At 41.5% G+C, this 18,939-nt stretch overlaps 1 protein-coding gene across 3 annotated transcripts in view; it reads left to right on the top strand.

Moving 5' to 3' along the window:
• Rab22a (RAB22A, member RAS oncogene family) overlaps positions 1-18,939 on the top strand; it is a 53,623-nt gene that overhangs the window by 12,691 nt on the left and 21,993 nt on the right. For all 3 annotated transcript variants that reach the window (XR_016538687.1, XM_090352565.1, XM_090352566.1), the window contains exon 3: positions 17,309-17,390. Coding sequence is in view for 2 of the 3 variants with exons in the window: in XM_090352565.1 (XP_090208691.1) it covers positions 17,309-17,390 (82 nt within the window). In the remaining variant the exon portion in view is untranslated. The remainder of the gene's footprint in view (positions 1-17,308; positions 17,391-18,939) is intronic.

Consider the following 18,939-nt stretch of genomic DNA (forward strand, 5'->3'; position numbering starts at 1 on the left):
ATGTTTACCATTCATATATATGAGTTGCTCTTCAAGTCTTAGGAGAGTGTTTTTGGTCTTATTTCTTACTAACTTGTAGAAGTTCTTTATATATTCCAGATAAAACATTTCTACAGATATATTTATCATGACTATTCTTCCATTCAGTAGCTTGGTTTTTTTTTTAATTTTAATCATTATGTCGTCCAATGGAATTAGGTTTTAATGTTGATAAAGTCCACATTGTCAGTTGTGTCTTTGCTTCCTGGCCTTCTGGTCAGTCCCTATGTAATCTCAGCTTGACCTAAGGTCTCGAAGATATTCTACTACATTTTCTACTAGAATCTTCCCAGTTAATTTTATGTTAAGTTCTTTGGTCTATCTCAAATTAGTTTTCCTTGTTGTGTGAGCTGGAGGTCAAGTTCATTCTTTTCCTTGGCGTCTCTCCAGTTGTAGTTTCACTTGCTCAAAGACTTCCCTTTCCCCTTGACTAGTAAATATAACAACACTAAATCTCCATTTATTTAGATGTTCTTTATTTTCTGTCTATATTATTTCAGAGTTTTTGTGTGGAAGTTTGTTTTAAAAATATAAATATTTGGGCCTAGAGTTTGGCCTAGTGGTAGAGTGCTTGCCTAGCATGCACAAAGACCCGGGTTCGATTCCTTGGTACCACATACATAGAAAAAAGCCGGAAGTGGTGCTGAGGCTCAAGTGGTAGAGCTCCAGCCTTGAGAAAGTCCAAGGACAGTGCTCAGGCCCTGAGCTCAAGCCCAGGACTGGCAAAAAAAAAACAAAAACAAAACACAACTATATATATATATATATATATATATTTAAATATTTGAGCTACTAAAAATTAAATTACATTTTTTAAATTTTTATATGCAATCATTTTGTTACCTATCTGTAGAATGCCAATTTTTTTTTAATATATTGATCTTGTGTACTTTTAATCTTGTTAAATTTGTGTGTTAGGAGCTGTCCTGCAGTAAGGTCCTTGGAAATCTTTTGCCAGTCCTGGGACTTGAACTCAGGGCCTGGGCAGTGTTTTTGAGCTTTTACAAGGCTAGCACTCTACCATTTGAGCCACAGCACCACATCTCGCTTAACCCAGGACTTGGTAAGAAGGCATTCAACCATTAGGCCATACTCCCAACCAGAATTCTTTATTATATAATCATGTTATCTAAAAATATAGTCTGGGGGAAATAGTTGTTTCTTTTTTTTAAATGTTTTTGTTTAATCCCCTCCCCCTTCACGCCCCCCCCCCTCTTTCTTTTTCCTCCCTTCTGTCTTGGGGCTTGAACTCTGGCCCTGGATGCTGTCTCAGAACTCTTCAGCTCAAGATAGTGATAGCACCCTATCACTTTGAGACACAGTTCCATTTCCAGTTTTCTGGTGGTTCATTGGAGGTAAGTCTCACAGACTTCTATGTCCCACTTGGCTTTGAACTACAATCCTCAGATCTCAACCTCTTGAGTAGCTAGGATTACAGGTGTGAGCCACCAGCACCTGACTTGTTTTTCTCTTTTTTGTATTTGTTTACCGCCCCCCCCTCCGCCCCATGTCTTGTTCTACTGGCTAGGACTTGCAGTATCATTTTGAAAAAGAGTTCTAAAAACCAAACTGTTTGCCTTTTCTCAGAAAGCCTTACATGGAAAACATTTAATACTGTACTACTGAATATTTCTCACTGTTGAGCTGGGAATGTGGCCTATTGGTAGAGTGCTTGTCTAGCATGCATGAAGCCCTGGGTTCAATTCCTCAGTACCACATACCCAGAAAAGGCTGGAAGTGGTGCTGTGGTTCAGTTCCTCAGTACCACATACCCAGAAAAGGCTGGAAGTGGTACTGTGGTTCAAGTGGTATAGCGCTAGTCTGAAGGAAAGCCCAAGGACAATGCTCAGACCCTGAGTTCAAGCCCCAGAACTGGCAAAAAATAAAAAAATAAAAAATAAATTCTACTTTATAATGTTGGTTGCTAGTTGCCAGTTACTAAGGAAGGTTCTTTCCTTTTACGGATCCTCTCTAATGGGGACTTTTGAACTAAATACTTATTCAGATCAGGAAGAAAAGAGCAAAAATAACTATTTAACACATATCTTACCATTTCCTTTGTTTCTTATTCCTTGAAAATTGAGTTTTCTTTTAATGTCATTTTCAGTCTGAAGAACTAAGCATTTCATGCATTCAGGAATACTGGTGACAGATTTTTCTCAATGTTGATCTTGTGTCTTCTGCATTGCAGTTTCATATGTTACTTACATTTTAAGATTAACTATAGTGCTGGAGGAATGTTGCTTAGTGGAAAAGTACTTGAGTAACATGGGCAGCACCTCAATTTGATCTCCAGCACAACAGAATACTAATAACAGTAACTCCGTTCTTAAAATGTATATATTTATACGTGATTGTTTTTGTTGGTTTTGCTTAAATTTAAATGCATGATTTGTTAAACATAGACTTTAAGCAGATATTTAGTTGTCTGTTGCACATAACACATAGCAGCTTTTGACAGAAATGTATTAGTGCCTCCCATCATTTAATTATAAATGACAAATAGTATGATAATCCTGAAGGGCTGTAGTCATGGCTCTGTGGTACAGGACCTGACTCACAGGTGTGGGTCCCAGTTAAAACCCTTGTACTACCAAAAGAAAAAAAAAAAAGACAAAGAAGAAAAGAAAATCCTGAATACATTTTTGACACTACTACATTGCTTTCAATTAACACTGTGGCAGTATTCATTGTACCTGCTACTTTAAACGTCAGCCCCTGCTCTTTCACTAAATAAGATGGATAAAGCGTGCCTTTGTATTTTTTCTTCTTGATATTTTACTTTTCAGAAATGTTTCCACTGCCATCTAGTACTTTGTCATTTCTCCTCTTGTAAACTTACACTCTATTTCAAGTATACTAGCTTTAAGCTTAAATGACAGTGCCTTAACAAAAGAGAAAGAAAAGTTGTGATATGTGAGAAAATACGTGTTATATGTTTTCTCACAAATAGACCTTTGCCACTATTAAAATCTGAATTTTAAACAAATTCTTAGACTGATGGTTTATATCCATTAGCTCATTCAACTTTTAGTACCAGTCTTGTCTCTAGTAGCTTTTCCAGAACTACCACCTTCACCATGAAGCTTCATGAGTTTTCCCAACTCAAATTTGAGCTTCTTTAGCAGTGTTACTTTCCTAGCGAAGACATCATGGAGTGGATAAATGGATGGCAAGCCTTTTCTCTCTATCTTTGCCATTGCTTCCTGGAATCAGCTTATTAACTGCTTTCCAGTGCATCATGAGTTCCATCTTTGGGATTTATTGGACCTGTTACTACAAACAGAGAAGGTCTAGAGTATCTGGTTGTTTCATAGTCTTGATACCACAGCTTCCATCATGATCTGCCACTTGTTGACTAGGGAATCCATTTTGTCTTGGATAAGATCAATGCTGTGGTAGTCAGTTTTTGCCCACACATTCTCAGTAGGAAACTTGAATTTTCTAATTGCAACTTCATCATGTTGCAGATCAGCAAGGCTCACTCCAGACCCTGGCGCTTAAGGCCATCAGATGCAATTTTGGTTCCTTTCCTTGAGTCCATGTGACTAGTGTTTTCCCACTATTCCTTGTATTGGACATGGCTAGTAATCTCACAGCATACCAACCTTTCATAGAAGATAAATCATTGGAAGTGGTGCTGTGGCTCAAGGGGTAGGGCAGTAGCCTTGAGCTGAAGAGCTCAGGGAGAGTGCCTAGGCCCAGAATTCAAGTCTCATGCCCAAACAAAACAAAAAAAAAAAAAAGAAAAGAAAAGAAAAATCAGCCACTTTCCTCTTAGCTCCCTATCAACGGTCTTTTGTAAGATACTTGTTTTTACTTATTACCATGGTGCTGTTCCGAGAACCATAGGCCACCAGGTATTCTTACAACTGTCTACATCTGTAAGGTGTTATCAGCTAGAGCTGTTGATTTTTTTTTTTTAAAGTCCTGGGGCTTGAACTCAGGGTCTGGGCACTGTCTTTGAGCTTTCTCCAGGTTAGCGCTCCACCACTTGAGCCACAGCACTACTTCTAGCCTGTTCTGGGTATGTGGTACCAAAGAATTGAACCCAGGGCTTCATGCATGCTAGATAAGCAGTGTACCACTAGGCCACATCCCTGGCCCAGAACTGTTGGATTTAAATGTAGGTATTTTTGCCATGCTCAATCAAGACATTATGTGAAGAAAAACTTGATTTAAGACAAATCAGAGATTTGCTTATATCATATTCGCCCTTCCTGCTGGTGACTGAAGCTTCAGACTTTGTTTTAATACTTGAAGTATGACTTTAATGCTGTACGAATTGCATCATCTTGCTGACATTGGTACATGGTCCACGCAACCACCATCTAGCTGAAAGTAATGATGATGATGATGATATCAGTTTTTGTTACAGATCTAATGGGAGGGTTTTTGTTTTGTTTTGTTTTGTTTGAACTCAGGGCCTGAGCACTGTCCTCGGGCTTTCTCAGGGCTCGAGCTCTACCACTTGAGCCCCAGCACCACTTCCAGCTTTTCTAGGTATGTGGTACCAAGCAATCGAACCTGAGATTTCATGCATGCTAGGCAAGCACTTTACCACTAAGGCCAAACTCTCGGCCTAATGAGAGGGTTTCTGTGTGTTTTCATCCTTTTGCCACTTTCAGATGGTATCGTTCTCTTCCTAAATTTTTCCCTTGTGGCCTAATCATCATGCCTAACCATCTTGTATATTTTCATCATCTTTAAGCTAATCCTACCATCCCCAACTCTTTTTTTTGGTCCTTGAAGTTGTTCCAAGCGAAAATCACAAGACACTTTGAACTCTAATGGAGACCGCTGTGCATCTCTGCAGCACAGCAGCAGCAATCTGTACCCTCACTTCAGAAGGATACCTTTGCTCATTGATTTCTGAGTGTTGGTTTTTTCTTTTGTTTTTCTTTCCTTTAACACTTGATATATGTTACTCTGTTTTTCTTGGCCTCCATTGTTTCTGTGGTCTGACTGTCATCTATAATACTACCATAACTGACTTTTTTTTTTCTTCTCTGGCTACTCTTTTGATCCGCTCTTTAGTGTTTGTTTTCAGCTTTCTATACTATGCTAAATCCAGGTTCATTGAGCTTCATGAATATGAAACTTGATTTTTCACTCTGTTGGACACACATTTGAGGGTTAGGTGAGCCACTGACGCTCTGAACTTGTTTTCCCACCCCATCCATTGTTTGCACTTTCTTCTTAGGGTCATATAATTTCTAACAATTTAGCTTCATTAAATTGATCCTTCAAATTTAACCAGTATTCTAGTCAGTATATCTAGGTGAGGTTTTTGTTGTTGTTTTTATTTTTTATTGTACAATTTTCATTTGGTTCTTGTATTTTATATGCTAAGTCTCCATTTGCTCTCTGAATGTGACTTTTTCTGTAGGTCTTTATTTTATTTTATTTTTTGCCAGTCCTGGGCTTGAGCTCAGGGCCTGAGCACTGTCCTTAGACTTTCTCAAGGCCAGAGTTCTACCACTTGAGCCTCAGCACCACTCCCAGCTTTTTTCTATGTCTGTGGTGCCAAGGAATCGAACCCAAGTCTTCATGTATGCTAGGCAAGCACTCTACCACTAGGCCAAACTCCTGGCCCTGTAGGTCTTGATTATATTTATAGAACTGGTTTTTTTTTTTATTTCATTATTTCCAACACTGGATTGTCCATCTAAATTGCTGCCCACTGTTTTGTTGTTTTGTTTTAACTTAGTCCTTCAACCTTTATTAACCAAATTATGTATTTATTGGCAGTCTTGGACTTGAACAGGTCTTCACACTTGCTGGGCAGGTACTTTACCTCTGAGCCATGCCTGCAGCCTCTCTCTCCTGTTGTTACTTTTGACAGTGAGTCACAGTTTCTTGAATATCTGTTTTGTGTACAGGATGCTACAGGAGATGAGTTAATAGAGATTTTAGATTTTCTTCCTTGAAGAGTACAGTTTTCATCCAGGTGCTGGTGGCTCACGCCTGTAATCGTAGCTACTTAGGAGGCTGAGATCTAAGGATCTCGGTTCAAAGCCAGCCTGGATACTAAAGACCCTGTGTGAAACTCTTACCTCCAATTAATCACTAGAAAAGGGGAAATAAGGCTGTAGCTCAAGGGGTAAGGTGGTATCCTTGAGCTGAAGAGCTCAGGGACAATGCCCAGGCCCAGAGTTCAAGCCCTCAACCCACAAAACAAAATGAAAAAGAAATTAGGATTGGGACTAATCATCTTGAGCTTGTAGAAGTTTGGCTTTGTTTTTCCCCAAGATGATTATGGTGAAGTGTTGTTTTTATCCTTGTGGCAAAGCCTTCTTTCTGGAACTTTACTTTGGAAGTATCACTTACCTGAGTTTTTTTTTTTTTTTTTTTTTTTTTTGCCAGTCCTGGGCTTGAGCTCAGGGCCTGAGCACTGTCCTTGGACTTTCTCAAGGCTAGAGCTCTACCACTTGAGCCTCAGCACCACTTCTGGCTTTTTTTCTATGTATGTGGTACCGAGGAATCGAACCCGGGTCTTCATGCATGCTAGGCAAGCACTTTAACCACTAGGCCAAACTCCCGGCCCACTTACCTGAGTTTTTATTCATGATGTACAGTGATCCTCTGCAGTTTGGACAGAGTCAGGTCAAATTTCCAACCCTTGTCTCCTATACTTGTCAGCCTTCTAGCAGCTGCTGTCTGTTAGGTTCCTAGGAGCGTCCCAGTAGTGTGTGGAGTTTAGCAGGCAATTGTGGCTTCCGGGAGTGTGTGTGTAGATCTGCAGCTCCTTGCTGCTGATAAATGCCCTCTCAGGTTCCAGCCACACTGGTGGTCTACACCTCATCATCCATCCACCTTGATTCTTATATCTTCTTCCTGCAGTTCAGCCACAGACACTGTCTTTCCAAATACCTGATGTTCTCTCCCAGATCGGCCTTGGGACTTACCTGGTTCTTAAAATTGTTAGGATTCATTCCAGAGGTTTTCTCTATCTCTAATTAACAGTCATTGTCACTACACAGCAGTTCTGGATTCTTTTCCCCAGTTGACTTGTTTACTTGCTTATTATTTGTTCTAGGACTCCTAATGTTTACACTCTTAGAGGAGAAGCCTTATGAAAATTTTCCACAGCCCAATTAAAAATATGTTGTGTCTAGGATTTACATAATTATATATACATCACAGTCTGTTTCCTAATCTCCCATGTACTGTGTGTGCACACTCATGCGTACCAGTCCTGGAGCTTGAACTCAGGGCCGGGCATTACCCCTGAGTTTTATCCTTAAGGCTAGCACTCTTTCACTTGAGCCATAGCTCCACTTCAGCATGCGTGCGTGCGTGCGTGCGTGTGTGTGTGTATGTGTGTTTAATTGGAGATAAGAGTCTCAAGAGACTTTCCTGCCAGGGCTGGCTTTGAACCATGATCCTCAGATCTCAGCCTCCTGAGTAGCTAGGGTTATAGGTATGAGCACTGGTGCCCAGTCTTTGATCTACTTTGAGTCCTCCTTTTACCCACTTCTACTCTCATCCCACTGAAACTAAACCATTGCTGTAGAGTTCCACATCAATTTGGAATACAGATGTTTTTAATGTATTTCTTTCTACAAAGCATCTGGTGTTTTCCAGATACCTTTTTAGTATCATTTCTTTTCCCCTCTTGTTACCTGGGTTTCAGCTCTGGTCTTTGTACCTTTCAGGGAAGTCTACTTCCTCCTGTTCCCTGGCCTCAGTGTCCAGCCCTAAAATGTCGAAGTGGCACATAATTATGCAGGTGATTTAACGTACTTTCTTTCATAGCACTTTCACTGTAGGTGATTTAATGCATTTTCACAGCTTCAGTGACTCCAAATATTTTTTGTTTGTTAGTGCAGGCATATCACCTGTTTACTACTGACCTTCTCTTTCCACCCCAAGACCCCAGAGACCAGCCTGAGTATAGGTACTGTCACTATGAGGACCACTTGGCAAAATCCATCAAAATATAAGTAGCAGTAATAATAATGTCCTTATTATGTTCTTTAAATGTAATGATTCAGTCCTTGAATCAAACCTTTGTGTTTTCTAGGTCAGATATAAAAATCACAAAGACTTGTCATTCACATCCAAATAATCAAAACAAGCAAGGTATGTTTTTCTAAGTCCATTAGACAGTGAACATAAAAAGAAATCTAAATGAAGTAAACTTGAGAAGGTGACAGGCCTTTCAGGAGAGAACCCTCACTGCTTTCTTCCATTGAAATAAATGGAGGGCTGGAGAGATCTGCTATAGATGGGCACATTTAGATTGCTCAGTAGAGGCTTCAGGAGGGCAGAGGATCTTACAACAACTTATCCACACAAGTCACTGCTTCCACTGGGCTTAGGATGACTCATCCAAGACACAGGAAGCAGGGGTGGGCTAAACAACAAAGGTTCCTTAGACCTTGACCCATGCATTCCTGTCTCCTCTTCCTTGTCCATTTGCTATGAAGCTCATCTAATAACATGTCCATTTTAAAGTCAGGTCAGTAGGAGATAGCCAAACTGAAACAAGAAGGGAAGAAAAGATCTTTTATTATTTTTTTTAATACAAGAGCTGTCAGATGCTGTCAAGTCTTACATGCACATAATAGACTTCAGAAAAGAATTGATAGCAAAAACTTTCCAGAACCGATTGAGTGATCAGGGTATAAATTCAAGTATAACTCCAATCAGAATAAATACAACACAAACCATAGCCCAGGTGTGTTTATAGAGTCAAACTGCTGAAAACCAAAAATAAAGAGCAAATCTCAAAAGCAGTCAAGGCTGGCCTTTAGTCCCAGAATTCAGGAGGCCATGAGTATTGCAAGTTTGAGGCCATTCTAGGCTACATGGTGAGATCTTGTTTTAAAAACATAAATAAATACCTGACATATACATAACTACGTGGACTGTCCTCTAATTTCTAACGTTTGGGTTTAACATTTGGGTTTTTCTTATACTCTAGCTTGTCTAGGATAGAGACAGGAATTAACTAAAAATGAGCACAAGGGAACTTCTAAGGACGAAATGTTTATCTTCCTTTGGGTCATAGTTACGTGAGAATGTGAAATTTCAAAACTCACTGGACTCTAGACCTACACAGTTCATTTTATTGTACATTTATTGTGCAATTATATCTAAAATTGTGCAAAAGTATTTCATGGGAGTTTGACCTAGTGGTAGAGTGCTTGCCTAGCATGAACAAACACCTGAATTCCATTCCTTGGTTCCACATACATAGAAAATTGTGCTGTGGCTCAAAGGCTATAACCTTGAGAAAGCCCCAAGGACAATACCCTGAGTTCGAACCCCAGGACTGGCAAAAAAAACAAAAAAGGTATTTCCATACTATTATACCTGAATTAAAAATAAAGCGTGTGTGTGTTGTGTGTGACTGTCTACACTAAAGTGCATATGAATACGTATATGTGTATGAATATACATGTATATATGTGTGTACTTATTCATACATTCCTATCCAAATAACCAAAATAAGCAAGCTGTGTTTTGGACAGCTGAGCATTCAAAGAAACTTTAATGAAGTAAACATATATATGCGTGTGTGTTTATATATATATATATATATATATACATATATACATATATACCTATGCACAAGGCAGATGACTCACAAAGGGAGTTTTACTTTAGGTCACAGTTTTGGAGGCTCTGGCCTATGATGAGGAGCACAGCCTATTGATGGTTTAGGGAGCATGTAGTGGCACCAAGCTGCCTACCTCACACAGCCAGAAACAAACAAGACCCAGGATCCCACAATTCCTCAGAGGGCATCTCCCATAACACGAGGACCCCAATAGCACTTCCCCATGGAGCTTAACTAGGGACCAAACTGTACACAGATGTGCCTTTGAAAGACATTCATGAAACTATTCCCAGACTTGAGAAAAGAGACTTGAGGTGCAGAGAGATTAATTGACTTGTATGCCTAGTGGCACAGTCGGTGACAAAACTAATAGCCAAGTCTGGGAAGGCTCTTTGAGGTCTTCCTTCCTGTTCATATACTGTTATCTTCTGCTGCCTGACCCAGCCATTGTCTGTGTGGAACTGTCTCTTGCAGATAAGAGCCTCTGAGATCCCAGATACAGGTTAGTAATTGCACAGGGTTAATACTTGCAGCATTGTCACCTAGTAAGATCTGGCTATCTGAATTACAGTGCACTCACTCAATGTAATTCAATAAAGGGAGAAACACCTGAGGAAATTGTTCATGCAAATGAGTAAGTGTAGAGTGAAGAAAGTCAGTTTGGAATGTTACCATCTTGTTGAAAAAAAATCAAAGGAATGTGCACTGGTGGCTCAAGCCTATAATCCTACCTACTCAAGAGACTGAGGATCTGAAGATCATAGTTCAAAGCCTGCCCAGGCAGGAAAGTCTGTGAGACTCTTATCTCCAGTAAATTACTCGGAAAAAGCTGGAAATGGCACTGTAGCACAAATGGTAAGAGTGCTACCCTTGAGCACAAAGAGGCTTAGGGACAGCACTCAGGCCCTGAGTTCAAGCCCCAGGACCTGGGGCAGGGGGGAGATGCAGGGGAAATCATATACATAGACTTCTCCCTGACTCCTGCGTTTGAGCTACGGAAGCATAGGAGTGTGTGTAATTTCTGATTTCAGTTTAGAAATGACTGTGGTGGCTCCTCACACATTGACTGCATTCGCAGAGACCCTGCCTCACCTCTAGTGAGAGTATTCCTTTCCTTTGCCCAGGTCTTACCCTTTGTCCCTTCCTACCCATCAAGCTTGCCTCCTCTTTGCCTAGGATCTTCCCTTCTTCCTGACCTTTTCTGTCCAGTTGTTCTCACAAGTGAGTGCCTCCTTCCCTCACCCCCCATAATTTCTGACTATATCTCTTTTGCCCTGGAAGTTCCCATGGACAGTAAAAGTAGCAGAGTGGGGAGTTGCCTTCTGAAGCAAATCAGATTACACCATCACTTCCTTCCCTCCGAGTGGTCCCTCACTTAGTTGTCCTGCCAAAGCATCATATGTGGGCAGTATCCAGGTAAACACTGGCTAGTTTATATTGATTATGCAAGTATCTGTTGGAAAAAGTGAAACTGAAACTAGGTGAGTCTTTTCAGTTTTGTAAAATTATTAAGCGGTTATACAAAGCAATTCCATAAGTTAAATTGTAAGGTCAGTGCTTCTTGGTTCTCCTCCATTTCCCCGTAAACTAGTTGGGTTTGTTTGGTTTGTTTTTTTGTTTTTTGTGGAGGGGGGAGATCAGCCATGGGGCTTGAACTCTAGGCCTAAACACTGTCCCTGAGCTCTTCAGCTCAAGAGCTCAAGGCTAGCACTCTACCACTGTGCGCGGCCACAGCACCACTTCCGGTTTTCTGGTGGTTCCTTGAAGATAAGAGTCTCATGGTTTTTCATGCCCTGGCTGTTTTGGAACACAATCCTCAGATCTCAGCCTCCTGAGTAGCAAGGATCACAGGTGTGAGCCACTGGTGCCCAGTTGAAACTAGTTTTTAACTTTACTAATATTGTTGCTTAGAGCTCATTTTACAAAGAGTAAGTGATTTTTCCGAAATACTCAGTACTACAAATGGAGCAGGTAGAAAAGAAAGGGCAGTCATAAAGTACTGGCTCACCACAAAGAGCGCTCACAGCCACCGGCCCTCAGTAGCCTCCAGACTTCACTTACCACTCCACCTGTACCAACCCTGTACCAGGTGGCCTCAAACACATTGACAGTTCTCTGCTTGGGTTCCAGTTTTGCTTTTTTAGATTGTGGCCCTTGGGGTCTTCCTTCATCTGTGGAACTGTCTTTCCTCAACTTCCAGGTGCAGCTCACAGTTCACCTCTTCTCTGAAGTTACCCTGTAATAATCATTTCTTCTTGATACTGTGACAGATCGGAAAAGTCATGGACAGACACGAATTTAATCCTATACTTTTCTGGTGATAAAGGCTCTAAAATCAGTGGGACTGAGAGTTTGGCCTAGTAGTAGAGTGCTTGCCTAGCATGTACAAAGACCCGGATTTGATTCTCTGAGGAGAGAATTTGTTTCCTTGCCTCATCTTCAACCGGCTGGCTTAGCTGTGGCCTCTTCCTTCATCTTCACAGCCCCTCACTCCATCCTCTACTCCCATCTCCTTTTCTAGCTCTGGCTCCTCCTTGTCTCAGTGTGAGTTCTATATCAGGACTGCCCTATGTGATCCGGAATGCTCTTCCAACACAAAATTCTTACATAATCACATCTGACAAATCTCTTCTGCTATGAAAGGTCATCTGTTCACAGGTTGTGAGGTCAGGATATGGCCTGGCATCAACCCTCTCATTTGTACTTAGACTTGACTTTACCTCTCTGCCCCTATACCTTTCCTGAATTCTTGCTATCTCCCAGGGTACTTAACCTTGTAATCGTGTTTACATAGCCAGTCCCCCAGTGCCAGCCCCTCAAGAACAGTAAGTAGTAGGGCCTTGATTCTCAACTTGTCTGCCCAGTATTCCCGCCATACAGTGAAAGGGCAAATGTTCCAAGGAGATCAGAAGAATACTGTTGAAAGAGCAGCAGAACCCAGCTTCCTGGCCTTGTATCCCAGCATCTCTCCTGTGCCTGGTTCTTGTCCATAGTGCTCATTTGTACAGTGGTGGTGGAGTGCTAAACTGCACTCTGAAAACCCAACAACAATAGGCCTTGAGCCCAGACAGCTGGTTTTCTTAATTGTAGTGTTTATGATGCAAAAGGATTGTGCCTGGAAGTTATGTGTGACAAACATATGAGAGGAGAAGCTGAATGAACTTGCGTTAGTTTGCATTAGTTACGGGGCTATCAATTGTTATAGCTCTACATATTTTTACAGTATATTTCCCATGAATCCCATCTCCCTTCCCACAACAATTTCAGCTGGTTTCATTGTTGTTTTCATAGGTGCAAACAATCCACTTTGATCATAATCCATCTGATTTTCGTTCTTGTTCACACAGTGCCCTCCCACTACCCCCAGCAAAGCCTGTTTAGGGAGGCTAAATTGTTTTTTTAGGTAGCTTTAGGTTTAAATAGTTTACCAAAGGTTTTGTGTGACTAAAATGTGGATAAAAATCCTGGGGTGATCTTATGTACCCTGTGAGTGCTGAGTGCTGAGAAGAGAGCACTAGGCAGAGTGGTAAGTTAGGTCTGTCTAGTCTCTACATGTGACTAGTCTCACAGGGCAGAGTTTACTGAAAGGATTATGGATGTGTGACTATGGAACACGAATCACATAATTTGGTCTAATTAGATTTGATGGTGTCTGACGATGGTTTATCAAGATATACAACAAATATGCTGTTAAGTATTTAGAAGTTAGTTCTGTTGTTAATCTTAGGATTTATGGAGTTGTCCCTCCTCAGACAACAGTGGTATCCATTCAAGGAAAATAGAGGTTCTGCAGTATTAGTATCAGTCATACCTGTGTTCTGAGAGAGTTAAACAAGTTCCTGCCATTAAGAAAAGAAAAATTTTAAACATCTTGAAGCAAGTATTTTCATTGGGAACACGTACTCTGTCCAAAGATCGTGACTACTTGGTGTGCATGGAAGTCATATTTTTAGAATGTCATGAAAAATGGAGGAGCGTATGAAAGGCATTCTGGCTTTAGGAAATAATGCTGGTAGGGATTTTAGATTAAAGAGGTAATAAGATCTGCCTAGGCAGACTGAAGAGAGACGGTTTAGCAGTGAAAAATAAGGTTATCAGACAAGTAAATGGCAGGCTGGAAAATAAAAATGTATCATTTGAATGGCAGGGAGCCATTCCTTGTTTTTCAAAAAGCAAGATAGTGAAGTTATCCTACCCTCCACATGACTTAACTTGAACGTCACAGGAGTGATCCTGGAGTTGAAGCCATGATGAGAAGGGAGTTATAGTAGTCCCGCCCAAAGACAGGGTTCCATTTGTAAATCCATTTCAGGGATTGAGGTTGGAATGTAGATTAAATATAAACTGAAGAACCAGCAGCTCTACTATAAAATCAGACACAAGTAATAAAGGACAAGATATAGTTGCACACTAGTTCTGTCCTGTGAAAGGCAGACACTATGTCTGGAATCCTTGAATTTGGTATGCTATGGGTAGGGCAGAAACAAGCTCATCTTCACCATGTTAAGTGTAATGAATTACCTGTATTATGTAGAACTGCTGTTCTGAACAGGGAAAGCTAGAGAGCTATAGCAAGAAATCCATTATTGAGTCAAGCAGGTGCTTCTGTTCTGGTGCTAACCCAAAGTTCACTGGAGAATACTTGAGAGCAACAATAAACAACACCCACTCCCCAGTCTGACCTGCCCTTACATAAGGGAACCAAATCTAATTGCTAAGGTGGAGGCAATATTTCTTATAGATATGCTCTTGACAGAGAGGGTCTGGGAGTGTGGCCTAGTGCTAGAGTGCCTGCCTAGCATGCACAAAGCCCTGGATTCTATTCCTTGGTACCACATACACATCAGTGTACGTGAATTATTGTACCTTCTATCTGGCAAATACAATGTAACCCTTCTATTAATTACAATAAAAATATATATATATAAAAAAGAAAAAGCCAGAAGTGGTGCTGTGGCTCAAGTCATAGAGCTCTAGCCTTGAGAAAGCCCAAGCATAGTACCCAGGCCCTGAGTTCAAGCCCCAGAACTGGGGGGAAAAAAGGCAGAGATTGCCATACACCAGTGGTTCATACTATAATCCTACCTACTCAGGAGGCTGAAATCTGAGGATCACAGTTCAGAGCCAGCCCAAGCACAAAAGTCCGTGAGACTGTCATCTCCAGTTAACCACCAGAAAACTAGAAATGGCGCTGTGGCTCATGTGGTAGAGCACTAGCCTTGAGCTGAAGAGCTCAGGGACAGCATCCAGGCCCAGAGTTCAAGCCCTATGATGGAGCAAAAAAAGAAGTCAGCAGAGCTGCCTGTTGCTCTGGGAGAGACATGGGCCCAGAAGAGTAGGATGTGATCATCTCAGGGAGGTGAGCTAGGACTTGGAGCAGAGGAGTCTCTGATTCAACCCATGAGTGAGCAGCAGAAAGGCCCCTAACATGCCATGAGAACTCAAGCATCAACAAGGCAGCAGTTGGGAGTGCACAAGTTGAAGGTGGAAATCACAGCCAGTATGGAAAAAGCCATCCATTCTAGGTTGGGAATGTTGACTGGGGAGCAACAGAACTTAAAATCCCTGGTTGCTTGTGGTGGTTGTTGTTCAGGGAATACTATGAAAGTGAATCCCCTGAAGAGCAGGCAGTGGGGTTAGCAAAGAACTGAAGAGCTGGTGTTAGAATGTGGCGTAATTGCTGAGTGGAATGAACGATGGTCTTCGAGGCAGCCCAGCCAGCAGAGTAGGATCTTTGTGCTAATCACTAGCCTGTTGATTTGGGCAAGGCAGTCCTCTTGCTGAATACAGGAGGCAGGGAGAGATGTCATTGCTGCCTTTCTTCGTGTTTGAGACAAGACAGACACGATTACTTGGAGAGTTGGTGTCATTGTCTGGTGAAGTTGCTACTGAAAGCCAAGCCAGCACGTGTGGATACACCCAAGAGAGCTTTGAGCACAAGAAGACAGGAGAGTAGTCTGGAGGTGTGAGGAGTGTTGAACGAGGGGTCCCAATCCTTCAGGACTCTCACTACCTCACCACTGTTTTCTGTGAACGTGGAAGTCTGTTTTCATTAAGGGGTTGGACTTCAGTCTTTTCTGATTCTGTAATGAAACATTTCCTTTGTCAGCCTTGGACATGAAGCATACCTCCAATCCTTTCAGCATCTTTGCCTACATATACAGCATGCGTGGGTGCCATCTACAGCCTGTAGGGAGGGGGGTTGCGGGGGTAGAGGGATTGTCACTATAGTGTGATACCACAGCCATAATTGATGGAGTTGCATTGCATGCTTTTAGGACTAATTGCATAGTAAACTCAAACATTTCCTGGAGCTGCATTTAAATACTACTAATAATAATGATAATGCCTTGCATTCGCATAGTGCTTTACCATTTGCAAAGCACTTGCACATACATCATCCCATTTAATTATCTCTATAAACCATACTTTTTAAATGCTTAGGTTGCTCCTAAGTGAGAAATCATGTGTCACATCTTAATCAGACACAAAGTTCTTGATAGAAATTATTTATTGAGTGCTATAGAGGCTGTCTTGCTTCCTGTTCACTTTCCCATCATCACAATCAGTAGTTTGCAGGATATTTGATGTTCCATAAGTTTATATAAATATTTCAGAAATTCATTGTATCAGAGTTGACATTTATCTGAAAATGTGTGGCATGTGTTCATTGTCTTGTATAGAGTGATTAGGTTATGATTCAGAGCATAGCTTGGCACTCAACCCCAGATGGCTTATTACCTAGTAGAAAAGAAGACAGAGCCATCTCTAGGCTCTGAACCAGGCTGGGATGACATGGAGACAAAGGGCTTCCTGGGCTAGGCCTTTGGGCAGAGTACCTTCCTGAGAGTGAGAAAGGGTGACCTAAGAACTACTGTCCCTCCATCAGGGCCATGGGGGCCTTGTGAATAGTGGTGGCTTGAACTCAGGTCCTCACACTTTCACTTAGCTTTTTTGCTCAGGACTGGCTGAAGGAAAGCCATGGAGCCTCACTTACCAGAACCACTCCTGCTTCTAGCTTTTTTTTTTTTTTTTCCTTGCTGGGTAATTGGATATAAGATTTATCTGCCAGGGCTGGCCTTGAACTTTGATCCTATGATCTCAGCCTCCTGAGTAGCTAGAATTACAGGCATGAGCCACCAGCAAGGTTGTTTTATAATCAGGACTCAAATAGTTTCCAGGGTGCTGTGCAAGTCAGGCCATCCCTGCACAGGTCTCCCTTCTCCCTATCTCTTGATCTTTGTTGAGTGTCTTAATTTTATTAACTGCAGTGTTACCCTAGTTCTTACTAAGATGTTTATATGGGTATGTGGCCTGGGAATTAGGGAAAGTCAACCTCAAAATGGCCTAATAATATTTAATGGTGCTCAGAATTCCTGAACACACTGATTTTTAGCGACAGCTTCTTAATGCTTTACTAGGGAAGTTGACATCTGGATAACCAAGCCATGCAGAGTTCTTTTGATTTTACTTAGGCAAAAGTCTTCCTTCTTTGTGCTGGGCAGCTGTGCCTAATGCTTTATTTTGACAGAGACTGTGCAGCCAGCATCTAAGTATCTCATAAATACTCCAGAGAGAAACACAGTTAGGATATAGTGCAGAGCTGGGAGTTTGAATGTTAAGTCTAAGTGGTGTTTCCAACTGGGGCTGGAAACGTGCTTTAAATAATTGTATTCTGATCATTTAGGTCTCTCTTTATAGGGCATCTTTTATGACCAAGACTGTCCAGTACCAAAATGAGCTACATAAATTCCTAATCTGGGATACAGCTGGACAAGAACGAGTAAGTCACTCTTTAATTTACTATATGTGTTTCCGAGGCCCAAACCAAATTAAAGCTCCAGCTAAACTGTCAACGTTCCTGTCATTTCATGTTCCTCACTTCTCTCCTGTGCGCCAGAGACACATTTATTTCCATTTGCGTAAGCCAGCCTTTTTCTTTTCAATTAGAGCCACAACCTCCTCTGATGGATAATGGATAATGGGCACTGAGGGCATTTTTATACTTTTTAGTGTCTTCAAGTAAATGCTGACTAACAGGCCTGATCAGATCCCACTCGAGCATTGTGTATAATTTGAGGCTCTCTCCTCTAGTAAAGATATAAAGGAATTAGTGGTAGGAAGGGAGAGTTAAGCACAAGTCATTTATAGCCGCCTTTTAAAAGCTAAAGAGGGAACTTTACAGCATATAAAGTTTGAGATGTAAGTGAAACGGATGAGCTAACTAACACCAGTGCCTGGCCGTAAGTACTTAATGCCTAGCGGTAGCGTTGACCAGAAGGGCTATTCACCTAAGGAAGAGCTAGACCAGCGTGGGACCAGCTGGCAGCAGCCCAGCCTGCTAGGATTTGAGGAAGCCCACCTAACTATGAAGGCAGTGAGAAGGGAGCTATTTCCCCTCTTTTTGGGCACCAAGTCCAGTTTCCTTGCCAAGGTGCCTGTGGCAGCTACCCCATTATTCAGCTGTGTTTAATTTTGTTTTCAAACAGTACTATCGAAACAGAACATCTGATGGATGCACAGTGCTATCTTAAGCTCTTAAAAATATACCAGAAGTAATAAGGAAAAATAGTCTTGTCATCAGAGTCTTATCTGAGACAACATAGATACTATGTATGGTATAAAACCCGACAAGAATCATCACAAACAAATGGAGGAAACAAAACAAGCAATTACTGGTGTCCTAGATGTAGACACTGCATTTGTACAGATTTAATGTCTTAAGTTTGTTCTTTTGGGTTTCTTCCATTTTTTTTAATCCTGGATGTCATGCTCCCATGTAGTTACTCATCTGAGCTCTGTCTCCTTGTGGCCTTCCATTCCCCACTCACTTTTCAGTGCTGTTGTGAGCATCTAGAATGGGGCTCTTAGGGCAGTTGGACCTCTGCCCATTACCATTCTACACAAATGCCACTTATCCCAGGGTCCTCTCACATATACCTACATACAACCTGGATCTGTTCTATTAGCCATGAACTGGTAATCTTTTTCCTCCTAGCAATATATATGCCCTTCTGCAAAACCTCACTTCCACTTGATGATGCAGCAAAGCCTTCATCATAAAGAATCATTCTGGAATGTAGACCCCATTATGCTTGCCATCAGAGCCTGTCCCATGGTACACAGCAATATATAACCTTTTTATTAGAACATGAAAAAAGAAATACCCAGGGGTGTATGCTTCTCCTTCCTGCTCAGCTGTAGCAGCATAGAACTAGCTGGCTTGACTGCCTCTTGTTTACTGCTTCTCCAACAGGAACCTGCCTCCCCTCGAGGCAGGGAGGGTTGGGGTGGGGGGGCATGCATCTTCAACTAGGCAGGAGATGCTCATG

Source organism: Megascapheus bottae, chromosome 18 (assembly GCF_031878675.1).
Source record: "Megascapheus bottae isolate mThoBot1 chromosome 18, mThoBot2.hap1, whole genome shotgun sequence".
In the NCBI taxonomy this organism is placed as follows: domain Eukaryota; kingdom Metazoa; phylum Chordata; class Mammalia; order Rodentia; family Geomyidae; genus Megascapheus; species Megascapheus bottae.